Source organism: Sus scrofa, chromosome 6 (genome assembly GCF_000003025.6).
Source record: "Sus scrofa isolate TJ Tabasco breed Duroc chromosome 6, Sscrofa11.1, whole genome shotgun sequence".
Taxonomy (NCBI): Eukaryota; Metazoa; Chordata; class Mammalia; order Artiodactyla; family Suidae; genus Sus; species Sus scrofa.
In genome coordinates this window covers 61693857-61715987 of record NC_010448.4, presented here as the reverse complement: position 1 = coordinate 61715987, position 22131 = coordinate 61693857, and the positions used below count along the sequence as shown (strand labels likewise).

General features: G+C 48.2%; 1 protein-coding gene and 1 pseudogene across 1 annotated transcript; both read right to left on the bottom strand.

Annotated features, from left to right (window-relative positions):
• LOC110261382 lies at nt 274-4351 on the bottom strand (annotated as a pseudogene).
• On the bottom strand, nt 274-20896 carry LOC110261317 (zinc finger protein 805-like). Its single transcript, XM_021097312.1, has 4 exons — nt 20538-20896; nt 17202-17328; nt 11198-11296; nt 274-4872 (listed from the first exon to the last, which is right to left on the bottom strand). Exons 1-4 carry the CDS (start codon nt 20565-20567, stop codon nt 4712-4714), a joined length of 417 nt encoding a protein of 138 aa, XP_020952971.1. The 5' UTR covers nt 20568-20896; the 3' UTR covers nt 274-4711.

Sequence of the window (22131 nt, the reverse complement as noted above, 5' to 3'; positions counted from 1 at the left end):
TGAGGTTGCCGGTTCAATCCCTGGCCTTGCTCAGTGGGTTAAGATCCGGCGTTGCCATTAGCTGTGGTGTAGGTCACAGGCATAGCTTGGATCCAGCATCACTGTGGTTGTGGCGTAGGCTGGTGGCTACAGCTCCAATCTGACCCTTAGCCTGGGAACCTCCATATGTGTGGCCCTAAAAAGACAAAAACAAAAAACCATTTTTAAGGCTTCATTTTTCTAAAAGGACAAAAGACAAAAAAAATAAAAAGAATGCTGATATACATTCCATGACCCAGTGGGATTTACTGCAGAAATGCAAGGCTGGTTCTACATTCAAAACCAGTCAGACAATCCATCATATCAATAGGCTCCAGAAGAAAAATTATTTCATCACATCAATTGAAGGAGCAAAGATGTGACAAAATTCAACACCTGTTCATAAAGCTCTTAGTAAATGAGGAAGAAAAGCTTCTCAACTAGAAAAAAAAAATCTGTATAAAACCCCACAGTTATATTATTTAATGATGAAGCAATACTAATGCTTTCTCCCTAATATTAAAAACAAGAGGTGTGTGTCCTCTTTAACCATTTCTATTCAACACTGCACTGGAAATTCTAGCTAGTACAGTAAAGAAAGGAAAAGGAAATAAAAGGGACACATATGAAGAAGAAATAAGATATTCACTATGTGCTGATGACATTATCGTTTATGAAGAAAATTCTACAAACAGACCAAAAAACCCACAATAAAAAAAGAAGCCCTGCTAGAACCAATAACTGAGTCCAGAATGGTCATAAGATACAAAGTTGACATATAAAAACTGTCTTCTCTGTAATAGTAATGATAATGTGATAATGTGCAAACTGAAATTTAACCCTATGCCATGTAATGACCCTCCCCCCAAAAGTTGCCTGGATAAAAATCTAACAAAATATGTTCAGGTTCTGTAAGGTGAGAATTACAAAACACTAATGAAATAAATCAGAGTGTCTAAATAAATGGAGAAATACAATGTTCACGGAATGACTCAATATCATAAAGATGCCAAATCTCACCAAAATGATCCACAGATTAATGTAATTCTATAGAAATCCCACAAGATGTTTTGTAAGTAGAGATAAGCACATGATAAAATTCACACAGAAAACCAAAGGAAAAAGTGATATAGAAAGCTAAATCAATTTTTAAGAAGAATAAAGGGGAAATTACCCAATTATTTAATGACAGCCACAGTACTCAAGAGAGTGTAACATTAGCAGAAGTTTAAATACACAGATCAGGAGTTCCTGTTGTGGTGCAGCAGGAACGAATCCAACTAGGAACCATGAGGTTGTGGGTTCGATCAGTGGGTTAAGGACCTGGCGTGGCCGTGGGCTGTGGTGTGGGTCTCAGACTTCCACCCAACCCTCATACTTGATCTACTTGTTTATTTTTCCTTTACTTTCTGTGTGGTGCAACCTTCCCAGATGAATCCCTGTTCTTCCCTCTGACTGCGGTTTCCCAGATTCCTCCATAGAGAGCCTTCTTCAGGTCCACCTCGGTGGATTTTCTAGGGGTCGAAGTAGAGCCAGAACAAAATAAAACACATAGGGAGTTCCCATTGTGGCATAGCAGAAATGAATCCAACTAGTATTCACGAAGATGCGGGTTTGATCCCTGGCCTTGCTCAGGGGGTTTGAGATTCAGCATTGCTGTGAGCTGTGGCGTGGATCGCAGACATGGCTTGGAACCCTTGTTGCTGTGGCTGTGGTGTAGGCCAGCAGCTGAAGCTCTGATCCGACCCCTAGCCTGGGAAGTTTCATATGCCGCACCTTCGGCCCTAAAAAAAGCAAAATAAATAAATAAATAAGTCTTAAAAATGTAGTACAATGGGCCAATTCATACGTACATCTTCATCTTCTTAAGTAAGAAAGCATAACTGGAGTTCCCGGCATGGCTCAGTGGTTAACGAACTTGACTAACTTCCATGAAGATGCAGGTGTGATCCCTGGCTTTGCTCAGTGGGTTAAGGATCTGGAATTGCCGTGAGCTGTGGTGTAGATCACAGATGTGGCTTGGATCTGGCATTGCTATGGCTGTAGCATAGGCCGGTGGCTATAGCTCTGATTAGACTCCTAGCATGGAAATCTCCATATGCCTTGGGTACGGTCCTGAAAAAAAAAAAAGAAAAGAAAGCATAATTAAAACCTTCATATTTCTCATAAAGACATGTACTACTCAAGGGTAGAGACAGTGTTGGAGAAGAGAGACAGTCTTCAGGCAATGTCTTCACATGTACCCTCAACTATTCTGAAACTGGAGAGCAGTGCCTGTATATATGACACAAATAAAAGAAACGAGGCCCCTGATCTCTGCAACAACACCGCCCTTACCCCAAATAAACTAAGAAAGGGATGACAAATTGGCATAGGCTCATCAGAGAACCACGAAAGAAGCTGCACTTGCATTTCACTCTCATTTCTTTTCGATGTCTCCTCTCTTTTGTTTATATATCCCTGAGATAATTTTGCAGTGTAAACTAAGGGGAAAGATGTGGCTAAAGGTTTTGGTAAGTGCACAATAAGGACTGAACCACTCTCCTGGGTGAACTTTCAGATACAGAGTAAGTTTCTAGGCCCATTTCAAACATAACTCTTTAGATGACAACTGACAACCTGCAACAAGTTTTCTCCCAGAGAAGAAAACTGTGGGGTTTCTCTTTGGTATGAATGATCAGATTCTGAGTAAGACGTTTCCTCTAGCAAAAGATTTTACCCAGTGGTTACATTCAAAAGTCTTTCTCCAAAAGGAATTCCTAGAGGCTGACCAGGGACTAACCAAATGTGAAGGGTCTTCCCACATTTTTCACGGTGACAGGGTTTCGCCCAGAATGAACCCTTTGATGCTGAGTGAGGGAGGAGCTGCGACTGAAGGCCTTTCCACACTCACTGCACTTGTAAGGCTTCTCTCCCGTGTGGATGATGGCGTGTCGAATAAGGTTTGTGCTCCAGCAGAAGGTTTTCCCACACTCGAGGCATTCGTAGGGCTTCTCGCCACTGTGAATCCGCTGGTGCCTTGTCAGGCCCGACCTGCGGTTAAAGGCCTTCCCACACTCGGTGCACTCATAGGGCTTCTCCCCAGTGTGGATGCTGAAGTGCCGAATGAGACCTTTCCGAGTGCTAAAGGCTTTCTCGCATTCTCTGCCTTCAAAAGGTTTCTCTCCAAAGCGGACCTTCTTATGCGAGATAAAAGTATAACAGTAGGTGAAGGCCTTTCCACCTTCAGTGCACACATAGGGCTTCTCTCCAGTGTCGATGATGGTGTGTCAAATGAAGTTTGCCCTTTGGCAAAAGGCATTGCCACACTCTACACATTCATAGGGCTTTTCTCCACTGTGAATCCGCTGGTGTCTGGTGAGGTACGCCCTGCGATTAAAGGCCTTCCCACACTCCATGCACTCACAAGGCTTCTCTTCAGTGTGGATGCTCCAGAGTCAAATGAGGTCTGACCTATTGCTAAAGGCTCTCCCACATGCTCTGCATTCATAGGGCTTCTCTCCAGTGTGGGCCCTTTTATGCAAGATGAAGATGGAGCAGTGAGTAAAGGCCTTTCCACCCTTTTTTTTTGTCTTTTGTCTTTTGTTGTTGTTGTTGTTGCTATTTCTTGGGCCGCTCCCGAGGCATATGGAGGTTCCCAGGCTAGGGGTTGAATCGGAGCTGTAGCCACCGGCCTACACCAGAGCCACAGCAATGCGGGATCCGAGCCGCATCTGCAACCTACACCACAGCTCACGGCAACGCCGGATCGTTAACCCACTGAGCAAGGGCAGGGACCGAACCCGCAACCTCATGGTTCCTAGTCAGATTCGTTAACCACTGCGCCACGACGGGAAATACGGCCTTTCCACATTTACTGCATACATAGGGCTTCTCCCCAGTGTGACTCCGCTGGTGCTGTCTGAGGTGTGACCTCGAGGCATGTGTATGGCTTCTCTCCCGTGTGGATGACATAGTGCTGAATGAGGTCTGGGCTGTCCCAAAAGGCTTTCCCATATTCGATGCATTCAAAGGGTCTTGCTCCGCTATGAATCTGCTGGTGCCAGGTGAGATGTGACCTACGGTTGAAAGCTTTCCCACACGCCACACAAAGAACTTCTCTCCCGTGTGGATGATGTAGTATCGAAGGAAACCTGTCTTATCTCGAAAGGCGTTCCCACAGTTCTTGCACACAAAGGGTCTTTCCCCGGTGTGTCTCCTCTTATGTAAGACAAAACTGGAGCAGTGGGTGAAGGCCTTTCCGCACTCACTTCACCTGTACGGCTTCTCTCTACTGTGGATCCGCTGGTGCTGTGAGGTAGGACTTGCAGTTGAAGGCCTTCCCGCACTCCATGCACTCGTAGGGCCTCTCCCCAGTGTGGATCGTGTGGTGCTGGAGCAGGTATGTGCTCTTAATAAACGTTTTCCCACACTCCGTGCCTTCATAGGGCTTCACCCCCGAGTGAATCCGCTCATGTCGATTAAGGAGGCAACTCTTGCTAAAGGCTTTCCCGTGTTCCTCTCGCTTATAGATGTTCCCCTTCACGTATCAAGGGTCTGCTCCATGGTCGGTGTGGGTCACCATGAAGAGTAGCTCCTGGAAAGACTTGCTCCTGCACAAGCCTTGCATGGAGACCCTCAGCTGTCCCTAAACCACCATGTCCAGGGCTCACTTTCCTAGGGAGCTTCTCTCTCTGGAAGCCTATCCCTGGCCTCAAGTGGCCCTCCTGTACTTCCAAGAGCCCATTTCCACCCTTGATTGGTCCCAACTGGACAGTCCCTGAGGCTCGCTGAGTCGGCTGTTCCCGGAGTGAGTCTCAGCTGAGTCCAGGAGAGAAGGGAGAGGCTCCCTGGGCTCAGGCTTTGTGTTGTCACCTGAAGGGAAGACAAGATACAAAAGGGCCTGTAAGCAATGGCACCACAGAAGAAACTACATCACCATGTTAGTGAGATGATGAAAACAGTGGCTCTGCACCTGCTGTGTTTTCAAATCTCTGAAACCCAGGTTTGCAATTTCTTTTTGGCTCTTGGATTCTAGAAAATTTTAGTGGGAAAACCCTGAGGGAGAGCCTGGACAGGGGACAGAATGTCTGAGACTAAGGTCCGGGAGACAGAGTCATGGTGACATGGGGTGGGCGAGTTTGCTCAAAGCCAGGACATCTCAAGATGCTACATGAAGCTGGCGAAGGGGCACCCAGTGCAGCCGAGGTGGGAGACAGGAAGAGGTTAGGGAAGCTTCCCAGAGAAGCCAGAGCTACGGAAGTGGTAGAAGTTGCATAGAGAGAAAATGGGAAAGCCCCTTTCAGGCTTAGGAAATAGAGCGGAACAAAGGCACAGAGCCTTACAGAATCAAGGAAGGAGCGGGTGAGGTGGGTGACAGTGGCGTTCTCAAGATGGGATTAGCGTCCTTACAAGAAGAGACACGAGAGAGCTTGCCTCTCTTCTCTGCCGTGTGAGGGTACAGCAAGAAGCCTGCCATCTGCACACCAAGGAACAGGCCCGTATCAGACACCAGCTCTGCCAGAAGCTCCATCCTGGACTTCCCAGCCTCTCCAACATGAGGAATAAATTTGTTCTTTAAGCTGCCCAGTCTGTTCCAGCAGCTCAGACTACAACAGGAAGCTCTGAGTAACAGTCTCATTCTGGAGATTGGTGATGTTAGGCACACCATTTTCTTTCTTTCTTTCTGTCTTTTCTAGGGCCGCACCTGCAGCATGTGAAGGTTCCCAGGCTAGGGGTCTAATTGGAGCAGTTGCTGCCAGCCTACACCAAAGCCACAGCAATGCGGGATCCCAGCCACATCTGCAACCTGCACCACAGCTCACGGCAATGCTGGATCCTTAACCCACTGAGTGAGGCCAGGGATCAAACCCACAACCTCATGGTTCCTGGTCGGATTTGTTAACCATTGAGCCATAGTGGGAACTCCAGGCATACCATTTTCAAAAAAGAAACGAATGAGTGGAGTACCTGTCGTGGCTCAGCAGTTAATGAACCCGACTGGGATCTGTGAGGATGTGGGTTTGATCCCTGGCCTCGCTCAGTGGGTTAAGGATCCCGAGTTGCTGTGGCTGTGGTATAGGCCAGCATCTGCAGCTCTGATTAGACCCCTAGCCTGAGAACTTCCATATGCCGTGGATATGGCCCTAAAAAAACAAAAAAACAACAACAACAACAAAAAAAAAAAAAAAAAAAAGAAATGAATGAGAAAATAATTTTGGAGTTTCTGTCGTGGCTCAGTGGTTAATGAATCCGACTAGGAACCATGAGGCTTCGGGTTCCATCCCTGGCCTAGATCAGTGGGTTGAGGATCTGGCATTGCTGTGGGCTGTGGTGTAGGTCGCAGACACAGCTCGGATCCCGAGTTGCTGTGGCTGTGGCGTAGGCCAGTGGGTATGGCTCCGATTGGACCCCTAGCCTGGGAACCTCTATATGCTGTGGGAACAGCCCTAGAAATGGCAAAAAAAGAAATAAAATAATTTCATTCCTACATCAATTAATCAAGGTCATTCATGGGTCAATGATGACAAGGTGCCCATAAAACCAAGGTTGATGATGAAATGAATCCTGTGCCTGAGGTCCATTAAATAAAGGTTAGAGGTTGTATGAGTATTGTGGTTAAGAGCTGGTCTCTAACCACAAAAACCCTAGGCTCAAAACCCAGAACTCAGTATTAGTCTTGTGGCATCGGGCAAGGCATTCCAATTCCACAGGGCTTCACTACCCTCTTCTGAAACGGAAAGCTAAAACTGAGCCTGCCTTGCAGAACCGCTGTGAGGATGAAATGCACCACACACCATGGTCAGCAGGGTGCCAGGCACGGGGCAAAAGATCAATGCACGTTAGTTTTACGTTTTAGGAGGGGTTCGTGCCAACAACGTATACCCGGGACCTAACTAGGAAGCCTGTAAACTGAGGATGTGAGAACGACAACATGTGCATTAACCTTGGAGAGCAATTAGGAGTGAAGAGAATGGGGAGTTCCCATTGGGGCTCAGTGGGTTGCAAACCCACCCAGTATCCATGAGAATGCGAGTTCAATCCCTGGCCCCGCTAAGTGTAGCTGTGGCTGTGGTGTAGGCCAGCAGCTGCAGCTCCCATTCAACCCCCAGCCTGGGAACATCCACATGCTGCAGGTATGACCCTCAAAAGACCAAAAAAAAAAAAAAAGAAAAAAAGAGTTCCCATCGTAGCACAGCAGAAACAAATCCGACTAGAAACCATGAGGTTGCAGGTTTGATCCCTAGCCTTGCTCAGTGGGTTAAGGATCCAGCATTGCCATGAGGTGTGGTGTAGCTCACAGATACAGCTCGGATCTGGCGTTGCTGTGGCCATGGTGTAGGCCAGCAGCTACAGCTCCGATTGGACCCCTAGCCTGGGAGCCTCCATATGCCAAGAGTGCAGCCCTAAAAAGACCAAAAAAAAGTCTGTGCTGTGTCCTGAGCTCACACGGCCGTGGAGGTAAGAGTGCTGGCTCTGGAGCAGAACACCTCGGCTCAAATTCTGCCTGTGCCATGTGACTGGATGTTGGACAGATTACTTTGCTGGTTCCTGTCTCAATTTCCTCGTCTGAAAAGCTGACTCTCAGCTTCTGACTCACAGGCTGTCATGAAGGCTAAATGAGAAAATGTCTGTAAAGCGCTGGGCACATGCCAGACACTGCTAGAGAGCTGAGTAAATTGTGGGCCGTGACTCCTTATGGTTAGTCTTTTTTTTTTTTTTTTTTTTTTTTGTCTTTCTGCCATTTCTTGGGCCGCTTCCACGGCATTTGGAGGTTCCCGGGCTTGGGGTCGAATCGGAGCTGTAGCCCCCGGCCTACACCACAGCCACAGCAACACAGGATCCTAGCCTCGTCTTCGACCCACACCACAGCTCACAGCAACGCCAGATCCTTAACCCACTGAGCAAGGCCAGGGATCGAACCCACAACCTCATGGTTCCTAGTCGGATTCGTTAACCACTGCACCACGACGGGAACTCCGTGACTCCTCATGGTCAGGGTCGCTGCTGTACTCGAAGCTGAGGAGCAGCAGTGTAAGGAGCAGTTTCAGTGCTGTGGTGCAGAAGAACCTGCCCCAAGACTGCAAAGAACAAAGGGAACATGTCACTAAGAGCTGCCAGGGATAGAGTTCCTGCTGTGACACAGTGGGTTAAGAATCCGACCAAGGTAGCTCCAGTTATTATGGAGGCTCGGGTTCGATCCCTGGCCCAGTGCAGTGGGTTAAAGGATCCAGCACTGCTGCAGGAGTGGCATAGGTTACAACTGTGGCTCAGATTCAATCCCTGGCCTAGGAACTTCCATATGCAGAGAGTGCAGCCGTAAAATTTAAAAAAAAAAAAAAAAAAAAAGAGCTGCCAAAGGTGGGGACAGATGGACTCTTTGATGGGTAAATGGTGGGAAGGTGAAAGGGGCAGGCACCCTGCACAACTGTTGGGCAGTTTCTATCAAAGCTGAACACAGAGCTACTCCAAGCCCTGAGCGGATCCTTACCAGGGCATGTTTCTAGTGTAAATCGGTGCTTACACGCACCAAAAACATCACATGAATACTCTCAGCAGCATTACGCTGAAAACAACAGGAACGCTCATCAGGAAGGGACCGGATAAGTGAAGAGCCATGTGTCACACAATGAGATAGGTCACTGCATTGAGAGTAAGCAAACTCCAACCACAACCACATGAAATGAATCTCAGACATAACGATGATCAAAAGAAGACAGATGAGGCGTTCCGGTTGTGACGCAGAAGAAACGAATCCGACTAGTAACTGTGAGGTTGCGGGTTTGATCTCTGGCCTCGATCAATGGGCCTGGGAACCTCCACATGCCACAGGTATGGCCCCAAAAAGCCAAAAAAAAAAAAAACAAAAACAAAAGGACAGGTGTGACACAGCACACTGTGGGGTTCAATAGTCAAAACTAATCAATGTGGAGTTCACGTCATGGCTCAGTATCCAAGAGGACACGAGTTCAAGCCTTGGCCCTTGCTCAGTTAAGGGCAAGGATCCTGTGCTGTCATGAGCTGTGGCGGCAGATGCGGCTCGGATCCCGAGGTGCTGTGACTCTGGCATAGGCCGGCAGCTGCAGCTCTGATTGGACCCCTTCCCTGGGAACTTTCATATGCTGTGGGTGTGGCCAAAACCAAAAATAACGACCAAAAAAAAAAAAACCTAATTGATGCCAACACTCTAAATCGGGGTTACTAAACACACAAGGGTCTATCAAAGGCATGCAATCCTGATGAGGAGCTGGAAACTTTTTACATATATTGACTGAGACGGTGCTTACGTGGGTTAAACACACACAAGCATTCGAGAAGCTGACCTTAGAAGATGCTTACACAACACAGCATGTGAGTTATACCTGATTCAAAAAGTGCAAGAAAATTAGAGTTCCCGTCGTGGTGCAGTGGTTAACGAATCCGACTGGGAACCATGAGGTTGTGGGTTCGATCCCTGGCCTTGCTCCGTGGGTTAAGGATCTGGCATGGCCGTGAGCTGTGGTGTAGGTTGCAGATGCGGCTCGGATCCCGCGTTGCCGTGGCTCTGGTGTAGGCTGGCGGCTACAGCTCCAGTTAGACCCCTAGCCTGGGAACCTCTACATACTGCAGGTGTGGCCCTACAAAAGGCAAAAAGGCAAAAAGGCAAAAAAAAAAAAAAAAAAAAAAAAGCGCAAGAAAATTATAGTAAACAGGATGCATGGCGCTCAAGTGTAGACATCTCTTGCAAGAAACGAGACAGCTTCTCTTGGAGGTCGCTGGTGGCCTAGCAATTAAGGATCCAGAATTGTCACTGCTATGGCTTGGGTCACTGGTGTGGCGGGGGTTTAATCCTTGCCCAGGAACTTCCACATGTCACTAGAGAGGCAAAAAAAAAAAAAAAAAAAAAAAAAAAAAAAGGCACAATGGGGTCATGCAATTTCCCCAGGGCCACAAGGCTGTGTGATATGTCACAGCTACATTTTATTTTATTTTTAAAATTTTTTTTTCAATATCTATATACTTTTATTATTATTTTTTGCCTTTTAGGACCGCACCTGCAGCATATGGAAGTTCCCAGGCTAGGGGTCGAATCGGAGCTACAGCCGCTGGCCTACGCCACGGCCATAGCAACGTGGGATCCGAGCTGTGTCTGTGACCTACACCACAGCTCACAGCAACGTGGGATCCTTAACCCACTGAGCGAGGCCAGGGATAGAACATCGTCCTCATGGATCCTACAAAAGAGAACTCCCAGGCCAATATTAATCAAAATAATCCAAATAATCTAGTTCTAATTTACAACAATAACCATTAGGAGTTCCCGTCGTGGCGCAGTGGTTAACGAATCCGACTAGGAACCATGAGGTTGCAGGTTCGATCCCTGCCCTTGCTCAGTGGGTTAACGATCCGGCGTTGCCATGAGCTGTGATGTAGGTTGCAGACGCGGCTCGGATCCCGCGTTGCTGTGGCTCTGGTGTAGGCCGGTGGCTACAGCTCCGATTCAACCCCTAGCCTGGGAACCTCCATATGCCGCGGGAGCGGCCCAAGAAATAGCAACAATAACAACAACAACAACAACAAAAAAGACAAAAGACAAAAAAAAAAAAAAAAAACAACAATAACCATTAGCATTAGACCCTGTTTTCTTAACTTGTTCATGAAAATGCAGCAGGAGCCATTTTATGAATAACTTGATGAAATGTGGAATCATATCTGTTATTTTATCATAACCACAATAATAATCTTATGCAAACTGCTGTGTGATCTTGGGCAAATCACCTGACCCCTCTGGGCCTCAGAAGACCAGCCTAAGACATTTGGGGATGGTTACTGCACCATCACCACCATCATCACTACCATTTATTGAGAGCTTTTTAATTGTCAGGTTATTGTGCCAAGCACTGTAAAGTCTCATCTCGTTTAATCCTCTCAATAATCCCACTAGGTACCACCTTCCACTGTGAGGAAATCGCAGCTCAGAGAAGTCAAAGTGCACAGCTACATTTTAAACACAGGGAGCCCAGAGCCTGAACTTACCTGAGAGCCCCTCCAAGAGCAGTGAACAGTGTAATGGGGCTGGGGAGCAGAGACGCAGGACCACAGGTTTAAAGGCTCCATGGGCTTGGATCCCCCAAGAAAATTCTCAGATTTGAGAGGCAGTGGTCAACGTGCTGTCTCTGTGAGCTGCTGCGACCCCCACACGCCAGCTGTTGGCACTTACCGGGGCAGGAGCCTGGGGAGAGGCCTCTGCTCAACACCTGTAACTCGAGCTGGGCTCCAATGGGTAGATCAGCTCTGGTTTGGGCAGAGGACAGCCTGCCTGTTCATGAAGAAAGAGAACATGGGGATTTTGGTGAGAAGAAAGAAACCACTCAGCCGAGATGGGGACGGCAGGATTTGGAGGGGACCCCAGAACGCAGCTGCTGCCAAACATGCAGACAAGAGGCCCCACCTGGGAGACCAGCTGTAAACACACCATCCTTTGTACCCAAAGACTGTAGACCTTGGTGGTAGCTGTGTAGACAGCACCAATTCCCTTTGCTCTCCATCCCACAGAATCCTAACATTGTTCAGAGAGATTTTCTGAACATTTTTTTTCCCCAGGGCCACGCCTGCAGCACATGGAAATTCCCAGGCCAGGGATCGAACCCTTGCCACTGCAGGGACAACACTGCATCCTTAACCCACTGTGACAGAGGAGAATTCCTTGATTTTCTGCAGTTCTTTTTTGTGTCTGTTCTTTAAGTCTGTTTAATTTTAGGGCCACACCCCCGGCACACAGAAGTTCTCAGGCTAGGGGTCCAATGAGAGCTGTAGCTACCGGCCTACACCACAGTCACAGCAACGCCAGATTGGAGCCATGTCTGCAACCTATACCACAGCTCACGGCAATGCCAGATCCATGACCCGCTGAGCGAGGCCAGGGATCGAACCCCCAACCTCGTGGTTCCTAGTCAGATTTGTTTCTACTGTGCCCCGATGGGAATTCCAAGCTCAGAGATTCTTTAACTAACCACGTCCAGTCTACTAATATGTCCATCAAAGGCATTCTCCAGTATTATTTGATCTGTAGAATTTTTGAGTTCTTAAGCAGAATTTCCTTCAATCTGCTAACACTGCCCATCTGTTTTTGCATGCTGTCTACTTTGATTAATAATGATTTTAAAAAAATAAAATGAAATGAAAACGTGAGCTGTGGTGTAGGTCGCAGACATAACTCGCATCTGGCATTGCTGTGGCTGTGGTGTAGGCTGGCAGCTGTAGCTCTGATTCAATCCCTAGCCTGGGAACCTTCATATGCCATGGATGCGGCCCTACAAAGCAAAAAAAAAAAAGAAAAAAAATCTATATATCTATATCTATATCTACATATATATACACACACATACACACACACATATATATGCTAATACACACACACACACACACACACACACACGTATATGCTGAGGGCTTTAATGAACATTGTGATTTGAAATCCTTGATTTATGCCACGGGAGCGGCCCTTAAAAAGGCAAAAAGCCAAAAAAAAAAAAAAAAAAATCCTTGAGTTGAAAAGTTCCCGTCGTGGCGCAGTGGTTAACGAATCCAACTGGGAACCATGAGGTTGTGGTTCGATCCCTGGCCTTGCTCAGTGGGTTAAGAATCTGGTGTTGCCATGAGCTGTGGTGTAGGTCACAATGCGACTTGGATTCCACGTTGCTGTTGCTGTGGCTCTGGTATAGGCCGGCAGCTACGGCTCTGATTAGACCCCTAGCCTTGGAACCTCCATATGCCACGGGAGCAGCCCTGGAAAAGGCAAAAAGACAAAAAAAAAGTAAAAAGAAATAAAATAAAATAAAATCCTTGATTTGATAATTCCAATATCCCTGACATGCCTAGTTCTTTTTTTTTTGCCTGTACCCACAAGCATGTGGAAGTTTCGGGGATCAAACCCATGCCACAGCAGCAACACAAGCGACTGCAGTACCAACACCAGATCCTTAACCCACTGCGCCGCAAGGGAATTCCCAGAAGATGTTTTCTAATTCATCCAAGTCAGGGGCCTCAACCTCACTGTGTATCAGCAACACCTGGGGTGCCATGCTACCACGCAGAACAGTTCAAACAAAACCTCTAGGGTGAGTCCTAAGCATCCAGAGACTTAAACACTCCCCAGGTGATGGCAGCCAACCTGGTAGGCTCATCAGCCCTGGGCTCCGTCATCCCACAGACAGATCCAGCATTGTCACTGCAGCAGCTCGAAACACTGCTGTAGCTCCGTTCAATACCCGGCCTGGTGCGGTGGGTTAAAGGACCCAGCGTAGCCACAGCTGTGGCTTGGATTCAACTCCTGGCCCAGGAACTTCCATATGCTGCAGGAGGGGAACAAGAATAATAAATAGTAAACAGTAACTAATAAGGTAGATTGTTTTTTTCTCTTTAGGTTTTTATTTTTTCTATTACAGTTGATTTACATTATTCTGTCAATTTCTGCTGTATAGCAAAGTGACCCAGTCATGCAATAAGGTAGATTTTAATTCAACTAGATCAATAATAACTTGGAACATTGAGAGTTTAAATGCTCCATTACAAAGTCAAGGTTGGGGAGTTCCCGTCATGGTACAGCGGAAACGAATCTGACTAGGAACCATGGGGTTGCGGGTTCAATCCCTGGCCTCACTCAGTGGGTTGGGGATCTGATGTTGCCGTGAGCTGTGGTGTGGGCCACAGACGCGGCTCAGATCCCGAGTTGCTGTGGCTGTGGTGGAGGCCGGCAGCTGTAGCTCGGACTGGACCCCTCGCATAGGAACCTCCATATGCCTCGGGTGCGGCCCTAAAAAAAAAAGAAAGAAAAAAAAAATCTGCTGAACTTCTAGCCAGACTAACTTAAATACAGAGATTACTACTATCAGAAATGAAAGAGGGAACATCACTACAAATCCCATAGATTTTAAAAGGATATTATAGTAATGCTATTAACAACTCTAGCCTCATAAATTTGATAACCAAGATGAAATGAACCAATTACTTGAAAAACAACATCTGCTTAAACTCACACAAGAAGAAAGAGACATGTGAATAGGCTTTCATCTATTAAGGAAACAATCAAAAATTAATAACATTACAAAATAGAAAACACCAGGCCCCGAGAACTTCACTGGTGAATTCTACCAAACATGGAAGGAAGAAATTATACCACTTCTCTGCAATCTCTTCCAGAGACAGAAGCAGAGTGGATATTTCCCAACTCAATATATGGGGCCAACATTGTCAGACCAAGACATTATAGTAAAAGAAAAGTACACACAGTATCTCTTATAAACAAAAAAGGAAAAAAACTCTTCCACAAAACATGAGCAAATCAAACCCAACAATGTATAAAAACATTCACAATAACCAAGCAGGATTTATCCCAGGTACAGAAACCTAGAAAATCAAAATGTAACCCATCACATCGACGGGCTAAAGAAAAGAACTCGTAGGAGCTCCCTCATGGCTCAGTGGGTTAAGGATCTGGCACTGGCATTGCTGTGGCTTGGGTTTGAACCCTGGGAACTTCCACATGCCAAGGGCATAACCCCCCCAACCTGCCCCAGTCCCCAGCAAACTAGGAAGAGAGGGGGAACTTCCTCAATACAATAAAGAACATCTACCAGGAGTTCCCACTGTGGCACAATGGGATCAGCGGCATCTTGGGAGTGCTGGGATGCAGGTTCGATCCCCAGACCACACGGTGGGTTAAGGATCTGGCATAGCCACCGCTGCGGCTTAGGGCATAGCTGCAGCTTGGATCTGATCCCTGGCGCAGGAACTTCACATGCCTTGGGGAAGCCAAAAACAAAAAAAACAAAAAAAACCTATAGACATAGACCTCATACCCCTCACAAAAATTACCTCCTAGATCTAAATGTAAAACACAAAACCATAAAATTCCTGGAAGATATTATAGAAGGAAATCTCGATGACCGTGTGATAACTTTTTAGCTACAATGCCAAAGGTTTCATTCATGAAAGAAATGATGGATACGCTGGACTTCATAAAAATTAAAAACTTCTGCTCTGCCAAAGACAGTATCAGAAGAATAAGAAAGGCCACACACTAGGAGAAAACATTTGCAAACCTCATATCTGATAAAGGGCAGTTAACAAAAATACACAGCTCTTAAGATTAGATAATAAGAACACAAAAACACGTAACATTGCAAATTAACTATGCCTTAGTTAAAAAAAAAAGATTTTTAACTGAGGCAAATACCTTGACACCTCACCACAGAGCAAAGACCTTAAAAGAGACCTCACCAGGAGTTCCCACTATAGCTCAGCATGTTATTAACCCAGACAGTATTTGTGAGGATGTGGATCTTTACTGGCCTCGCTCAGTAAGTTAAGTATCCAGCATGGTTACGAGCTGGGGTATAGGTCACAGACATGGCTTGGATCCCACACTGCTGTGGCGCAGGCTGGCAGCCACAGCTCTGATTCAAGCCCTAGCCTGGGAACTTCCATATGCTCCGGGTACAGCCCTCAAAGTTAAAAAGAAAAAAGGAAGAAAAAGACATCTCATCAAAGACAACATACAGGTGGCAAATAAGCCTATGAAAAGATGCTCCACAGTGTACATCACCAGGGAAGCGCAAAAAAACAACGAGATACTACTGGTGTTCCCACTGTGGCGCAGTGCGTTAAGAATCTGACTGCTGGAGTTTCCGTTGTGGCGCAGTGGTTAATGAATCCGACTAGGAACCATGAGGTTGCGGGTTCGGTCCCTGCCCTTGCTCAGTGGGTTAACGATCCGGCGTTGCCGTGAGTTGTGGTGTAGGTCGCAGACGCGGCTTGGATCCTGTGTTGCTGTGACTCTGGCGTAGGCCGGTGGCTACAGCTCCGATTAGACCCCTAGCCTGGGAACCTCCATATGCCGTGGGTGTGGCCCTAGAAAAGGCAAAAAGACAAAAAAAAAAAAAGAAAAAGAAAAGAAAAGAAAAGAAAAGAAAAAAAGAAAAAAAAAGAAAGAATCTGACTGCAGTGGCCCGGGTCTATGCAGAAATTTGGGTTCGATCCCCAGCCCAGTGCAGTGGATTGAAGGATCTGGCATTGCCACTACTGTGTCATCAGTTGAGGCTGCAGCTTGGATCTGATCCCTGGCCTGTGAACTCCATATGCTGTGAGGCGGCCAAAACAGAAAATAAATAAAACAAAATAAGATACCCCTGGAGTTCCTGTCCTGGCTCAGTGGTAATGAACCCAACTAGTATCCACGAGGACACAGGCTTGATCCCTGGCCCTGCTCAGTGGGTTAAGGATCCCACACTGCTGTGGCTGTGGTGTAGGCCAGTGGGTGCAGCTCTGATTCGACTTCCATACGTCGCTGGTGTGGCCCTAAAAACACAGAACACGGTCACCACCAAATACTGGTGAAGACGTGGGGCAGCGGAAGCCTCACTCGATGCTGGTGATCATGCAAGATGATACCAACATCTTGAAGACAGTTTGGTGGGGTTTTCTTTTTTTTGGATGTTTCCGAGGCATCACAAGTTCCCAGGCCAGGGACTGAACCCGAGCCACAGTAGTGACAATGCCGAATCCTTATTTGCTGGGCCACTAGGGAACTCCAAGTATCATTTATTCCACAAAACACAAAGGAGAGATTTTCACAACCAAAATGTGCCTTGTAAGTTGAATGGAATACGCTTCATGAGGGACTCACAGCAACAGCCCTATTTTCCTTACTTGCTAAGGACAGCATGCTGGGAGAATTACGTGAGGAAGGCACGAAGAGAGAAAGAAGACACACATGCAGAAAGAAAGAGATGTGCAGGCCTCAGCGAGCAAGGACCTCTTACTTTGGCAAAACAGCTGCAGCAGTAAAAGAACACTGTGAAAAGCAACTGCAGACCTGCAGAGAGAAGGCAGAACAAGAGAGCCAGAAGCTAGAGCACAATCGTGCTTCTCTAAGTCCCTATTCAGCCCCTCAAGGGGCCCGGCTGGAATTCCCACCTGCGGGTCTGCGAGCCCCCCACTTCCCCCCAGCATATCTTTCTCCTTTAGCCATGACAAAGCCAAACCATGTTTCTGGCCCAATCCTACCTAAGTGAGATGAAGGAGACCAGGAAGGAAGAGCTGAGTCTAGAAAACAATGGAAGCTGTGGGGCTACACAGGCCTCCTCAACCAGCCAGGCCTGGAGCCAGGGGGTCGCATGAAGGAGGTGACAGGTCCCCACGGGGCAGAGCTGGGAAGGCCTTACCCAGAGAGACCAGAAGCCTGCAGGTATCCAGCATCACCTCCTGATGCAGGGTCCTCTGGGTGGGGTCCAACTGCCCCCACTCCTCCTGGGTAAAAGTCGTGGCCACATCCTCATAAGTAACAGGCATCTGAAAAGTCAAATAGAGGCAGCTGTGTTGGTCTTGGAGCTTTGATGGAATCAAAGCCCATCTCTTTCCATGGCAAAGATGCAGAGACCAAACACCTCCTGAAGGCTGAGCTCTGTTCTGGACTCAAGAAGGCAGAGACTGTTTTGGACTGATCAGAGCGGTGTAGGAGAGAGAAGCCTCCTGGGTGGGACCAGTGGAGAATGACACAAGGTCAGGACCACTCTGCACAAACTGTGAGGCACCGAATGGTAAGCGCGCTAAGATGTCACAAAAATGGGAAAGATCTAGAGTTCTCGTTGTGGCTCAGCGGGTTGGGTACCTGATGTTGTCTCCATGGGGACGCGGGTTTGATCCCTGGCCTCACTCAGTGGGTTAAGGCTCTGGCATTGTTGCAGACTATGGGGTAGGTCACAGATGCAGCTCAGATATGGCATTGCTGTGGCTGCGGTGTAGGCCCTGGCTGCAGCTCTGATTCAACCCCTGGCCTGGGACTTTCCATATGCTGCAGATGGGCCATGATAAAAAAAAAAAAGTGGGGGGCAGATAATGATAATATAAACAACACCAGGAATTCTTTTTTGGTGCAGTGGGTTAAGGACCCGGCATTGTCACCACAGTGGCTCTAGTCGTTGCTGTGGTGTGGGTTTGATCCCTGGCCCAGGAACTTGCACATGCCTTGGGCATGGCCCAAAAAACCCAAACACACACAATACCAATAGTAATTATTGCAAGAGCGCTCCAGACTCGCCGGGTCTCACTGTGCGCCTGCCTCATGCTGAGGGCTTTACATGTCTTATTAAAGTGACTGAAATCCTCACCTCTGAAGTTGCATGCCTGGGGTTTGAATCCAAAGTCCTAAAATCAACATGTGACTGCAGTGTGACCATGTGGACCGTGCTTCATTTCTCTGAACCTTGGTTTCTGAGTCAGTACAATGATTCTCATTCAGAAACAATAGTGATGAGACTTAAAGAAAAATTATTTGTAAAAGAAACACTGGATGACTGGCCATAGCCTGTGAAGTCAATGCCATCCTCGTCTTCATGTCAGGCAGGGGACCTGAGGTCCAGGGAGCTCCACCCGTTCACCCAAAGATTATGTGTGTTGTGACCAGAGGCAGGATTCAAACCCAGATTCCTCTAGTCTGGTGTCTGATAGGGTAATCCTGACCCGTTAACAAAGTGAAATCGAAGTTAATGAAGATGTGAAACATTTTAAATAAATTTCTCAGTTATACAGCCACCACTGAAAATAATTCGGCATTCACGGTCAGAGAAGCAGACACATCACCACCCATGTCCAGGTGACGGAACCTGCCTGGGAGGTGGCAGGGCCTGGAAGAGCTCCCATTGCCTTCTGAACCTTGGAGACTCCCAGGGAGAATCCACCATGAGCCATCACTTCTTTTTTCTCCCTGATCCCAGAAAGCACATATCCCAGAAGAAAGAACACTTCAGGACCAAGGACCAAGAATTGCTGAGGACAATGCCGGCTGCAGCCAGGAGAACAGCAGCCTCTGATTGGCCACAGTGTCTGTTCTGGCTGAGAGAGTAGGATGGAACATTTAGCAAATGACCACACTGTGGTGCTCCCAGGATGTGTCTCAGCAGATGGGGGTGGGTGGGTGGAAGGGGGCAGGAGACCTGGCAACAACATTGGTCCTCTGGGGACTCCTTAAACAACCAATGCACCTTTCTTCTGAGGGAGTGGGGGGGTCCACACACTTCCACCTGCTGAAATGCCATGTCCCCAGCTTATGCCAAGACCATCTACTGGAAGGAAGCCCACCTGGCTTGCAAAGCTTGCTTTAGGTGTCACCTCCTGGCCTCCCTATCCACTGTCCATGGAGAGAAGGGTAAAAACACAGGCTGTGGCGGTCGACATACTGGTTGTTGGTTTCTGCTACCCCCTTTTTTTTTTTTTTGTCTTTTCTAGGGCCAGTCCTGTGGCATATGGAGGTTCCCAGGCAAGGGGTCTAATCGGAGTTGTAGCCACTGGCCTGTGCCAGAGCCATAGCAACGAGGGATCCGAGCCGCGTCTGCAACCTACACCACAGCTCATGGCAATGCCAGATCCTTAACCCACTGAGCGAGGCCAGGGATCAAACCCGCAACCTCATGGTTCCTAGTCGGATTTGTTAACCACTGAGCCACGACGGGAACTCCAGTTTCTACTTAAGAGCTGCAGTCAACTGCGGCAAGTAACTGAACCTCTCAGGGCCTCAAGTTGTTCTTGCAGAAAGCAGTGATGATAGGACTTCCTTTTGTGGCACAACGGAAATGAATCCGACTAGGAACCATGAGGTTGGGGGTTCGATCCCTGGCCTGGCTCAGCGGGTCATGGATCCAGCGTCGCCGTGAGCTGTGCTGTAGGTCGCAGACGAAGCTTGGATCCCATGTTGCTGTGGTTGTGGCACAGGCCTGCAGCTGTAGCTCCAATTCAACCCTAGCCTGGGAACCTCCATATGCTGTGGGTGCGACCCTAAAAAGACGAAATAAAGAAAGGAAGGATGGAAGCAAGCAAGCAGGCAGTGACAATAACAGGACCTAGCTCCGAAGAGATGACGATTAAACAACGTGATACGTTATGCCTGCCTGTCAGGTAACAGCAAGGACTCACTGAAGGACGACTATTAGGAGTATTTCTTTACCACTGTCTTTGCTCCCACAATATTCTGGACAAATCCAACCAGACACCCTTATTTAACTTTGCCAGGTTCCTTACACAGAAATGCCAGAACATGAGCAAGCAGGGAAGGGACCATTCTATTCTAACGACTAGGAACGGCCTCTTCAAAGAGAAGACATCTGCGCAGAGGCCAGAGGGATGTGAGAGACAAGTCCTGCAAAGACGAAGGAACAGCATTCCAGGCAAAGGCCAATGCAAATACAAAGTTCGGGGACGGGGTGGGGATGTGACAGAGAACTTATCAAGGTCGGGTTGTTGTGTCTAGAGCACTTCGAGCGGGGAAGGTGGGGAAACCGGGATTATAAGCGTGATGGGAAGGAGGCATCTTTCATGCACTGAAAAAACGCCTGTCAGGGATCCGACACTGTGGTAAGAATGCAGAGAAAATGAAGGGCCAGCGCCACGTGGTGCAATAAACGACAAGGACAAAGAGAAACCCAATGGCTAACAGCCTCCGCCTGCTCAGACGCCCTCTCCGAACCAGCAGAGAAGGAGCAACACCAGAAACATCGTCCACTCACCCAGGCCGGGTCCATCCATGTTGCCGCCATCGCGGGACCCTGAAGGGAGAGCGGGCCCGGAGAGGCGGCGACAGAGGCGGCCCCAACCCAGGCCGCGGAACCCGAGCAGGGGTACCCGGCTGGCCGCCGCACTCCAAGACTCAGGCCACTCGGTGTGAAACGCGCGCGAGGCCCAGGCTTTCGCGTCAGGGCTGCGGGGGCCACGGCCCGGGATCCCGCGGGACCCCTCCAAGGATCGGGGCGGCTGTCGAGCTGGTACCACGCGGAGGTGAGACGCGCTCTCCCACCGAGGGAACGGCTCACGGGTCCAGGTGCCTCAGCTGGGGAAGACCCACCTGGCACAGACAGATGACGTAGGCTCACAGGGGCCGGAAGTCCCGTCTCCGCGGCGCCGGCCGCAGGAAACGCCCGGTCCTGGGTGGTCCTTGGGCCGGCATCCGCCCAAACATGCGGCGCTCAGCCTTCTGGGTAACGTAGTTTTTTCCTTGCAAGCAACCATGCGATGGAATTTTCCAAGCCCGTTTTCTCATTGGGCCGAGAGAGCCGCCTCAGATCCGCGTGTTCCCGGTGGACACAACGCGGGGGAAACCAATGAGAAGGGACGAAACCACTCATTATACTCCTGGGGAAATGGAGGCTCAGGGGATAAAGACGTTTGTCTGGGGTCAAGGCCACGTGCAAAGGCGCAGAAGCTGATCCTCAACTATACTCAGCTCTCCGCTAACGCCAGGCGCTTTCTCTCTTCTCTAGGGCCTCTTGTAGGAGTGGCGAATAAATGATCAAAGTAACCGCCGGAAGACGACTCCGGAAGTCCCGCTCTGACATTTTGGGAAGGCACAGACCTTAAAACTCTTGGGCCTTCTTAGGGCCAGAGCCTCCTCTAAGTAATGCACAGACCTTTTTGAGTAACGGAGTTGGCCGGGAAAACCCACAGTGGTTTGCCCTCCTCTGAGGTGGGGAGACTGAAGGTTAAGCTCAGGACTTAAGCTTTGGCACAGTCAGTTTGAAATTATCTGTAAGATCACAAAGCGCGTCCCCTGATGCACTTCCACCTGTCCGAATCTTAGGAGAGATTTTTGGGCCTGGGTATGGAAATTTCGGAGTTGTTAGGCTAGTCTATTATTTCAAGTCATTATACTGGGTAAGACCATCAATGGAATGAGTGTAGGTGGAGAAAGGAATTGATGGGGTGAACACTGGACCAAAAAAGTCATGTTAGGAATTCTAACCATCCTTCAAGAATTGTATTATGCAGGGAGTTCCTGTCGTGGCGCAGCGGTTAATGAATCCGACTAGGAACCATGAGGTTTCGGGTTCAATCCCTGGCCTTGCTCAGTGGGTTAAGGATCCGGCGTTGCCGTGAGCTGTGGTGTAGGTCGCAGATGCGGTTCGGATCCTGTGTTGCTGTGGCTCTGGCCTAGGCTGGCAGCTACAGCTCCGATTCAACCCCTAGCCTAGGAACCTCCATATGCCGCAGGAGCGGCCCAAGAAATGGCAAAAAGCCAAAAAAAAAAAAAAAAAAAAAAAAAAAAAGTATTATGCAGTCTTAGAAGTCCCCATCAGTGACAGTTTTGGTGTTTTTTGTTTTTAGTTG

Coding starts and splice junctions, on each gene's coding strand:
- LOC110261317 (XM_021097312.1), bottom strand. CDS start 20,567: ATGGCGGCAACATGGATGGACCCGGCCTGG. Junction 17,329..20,537: donor CATGGATGGACCCGGCCTGG/GTGAGTGGACGA, acceptor TTGACTTTTCAG/ATGCCTGTTACTTATGAGGA. Junction 4,873..11,197: donor CTCCCCAGGCTCCTGCCCCG/GTAAGTGCCAAC, acceptor TCTTCCCTTCAG/GTGACAACACAAAGCCTGAG.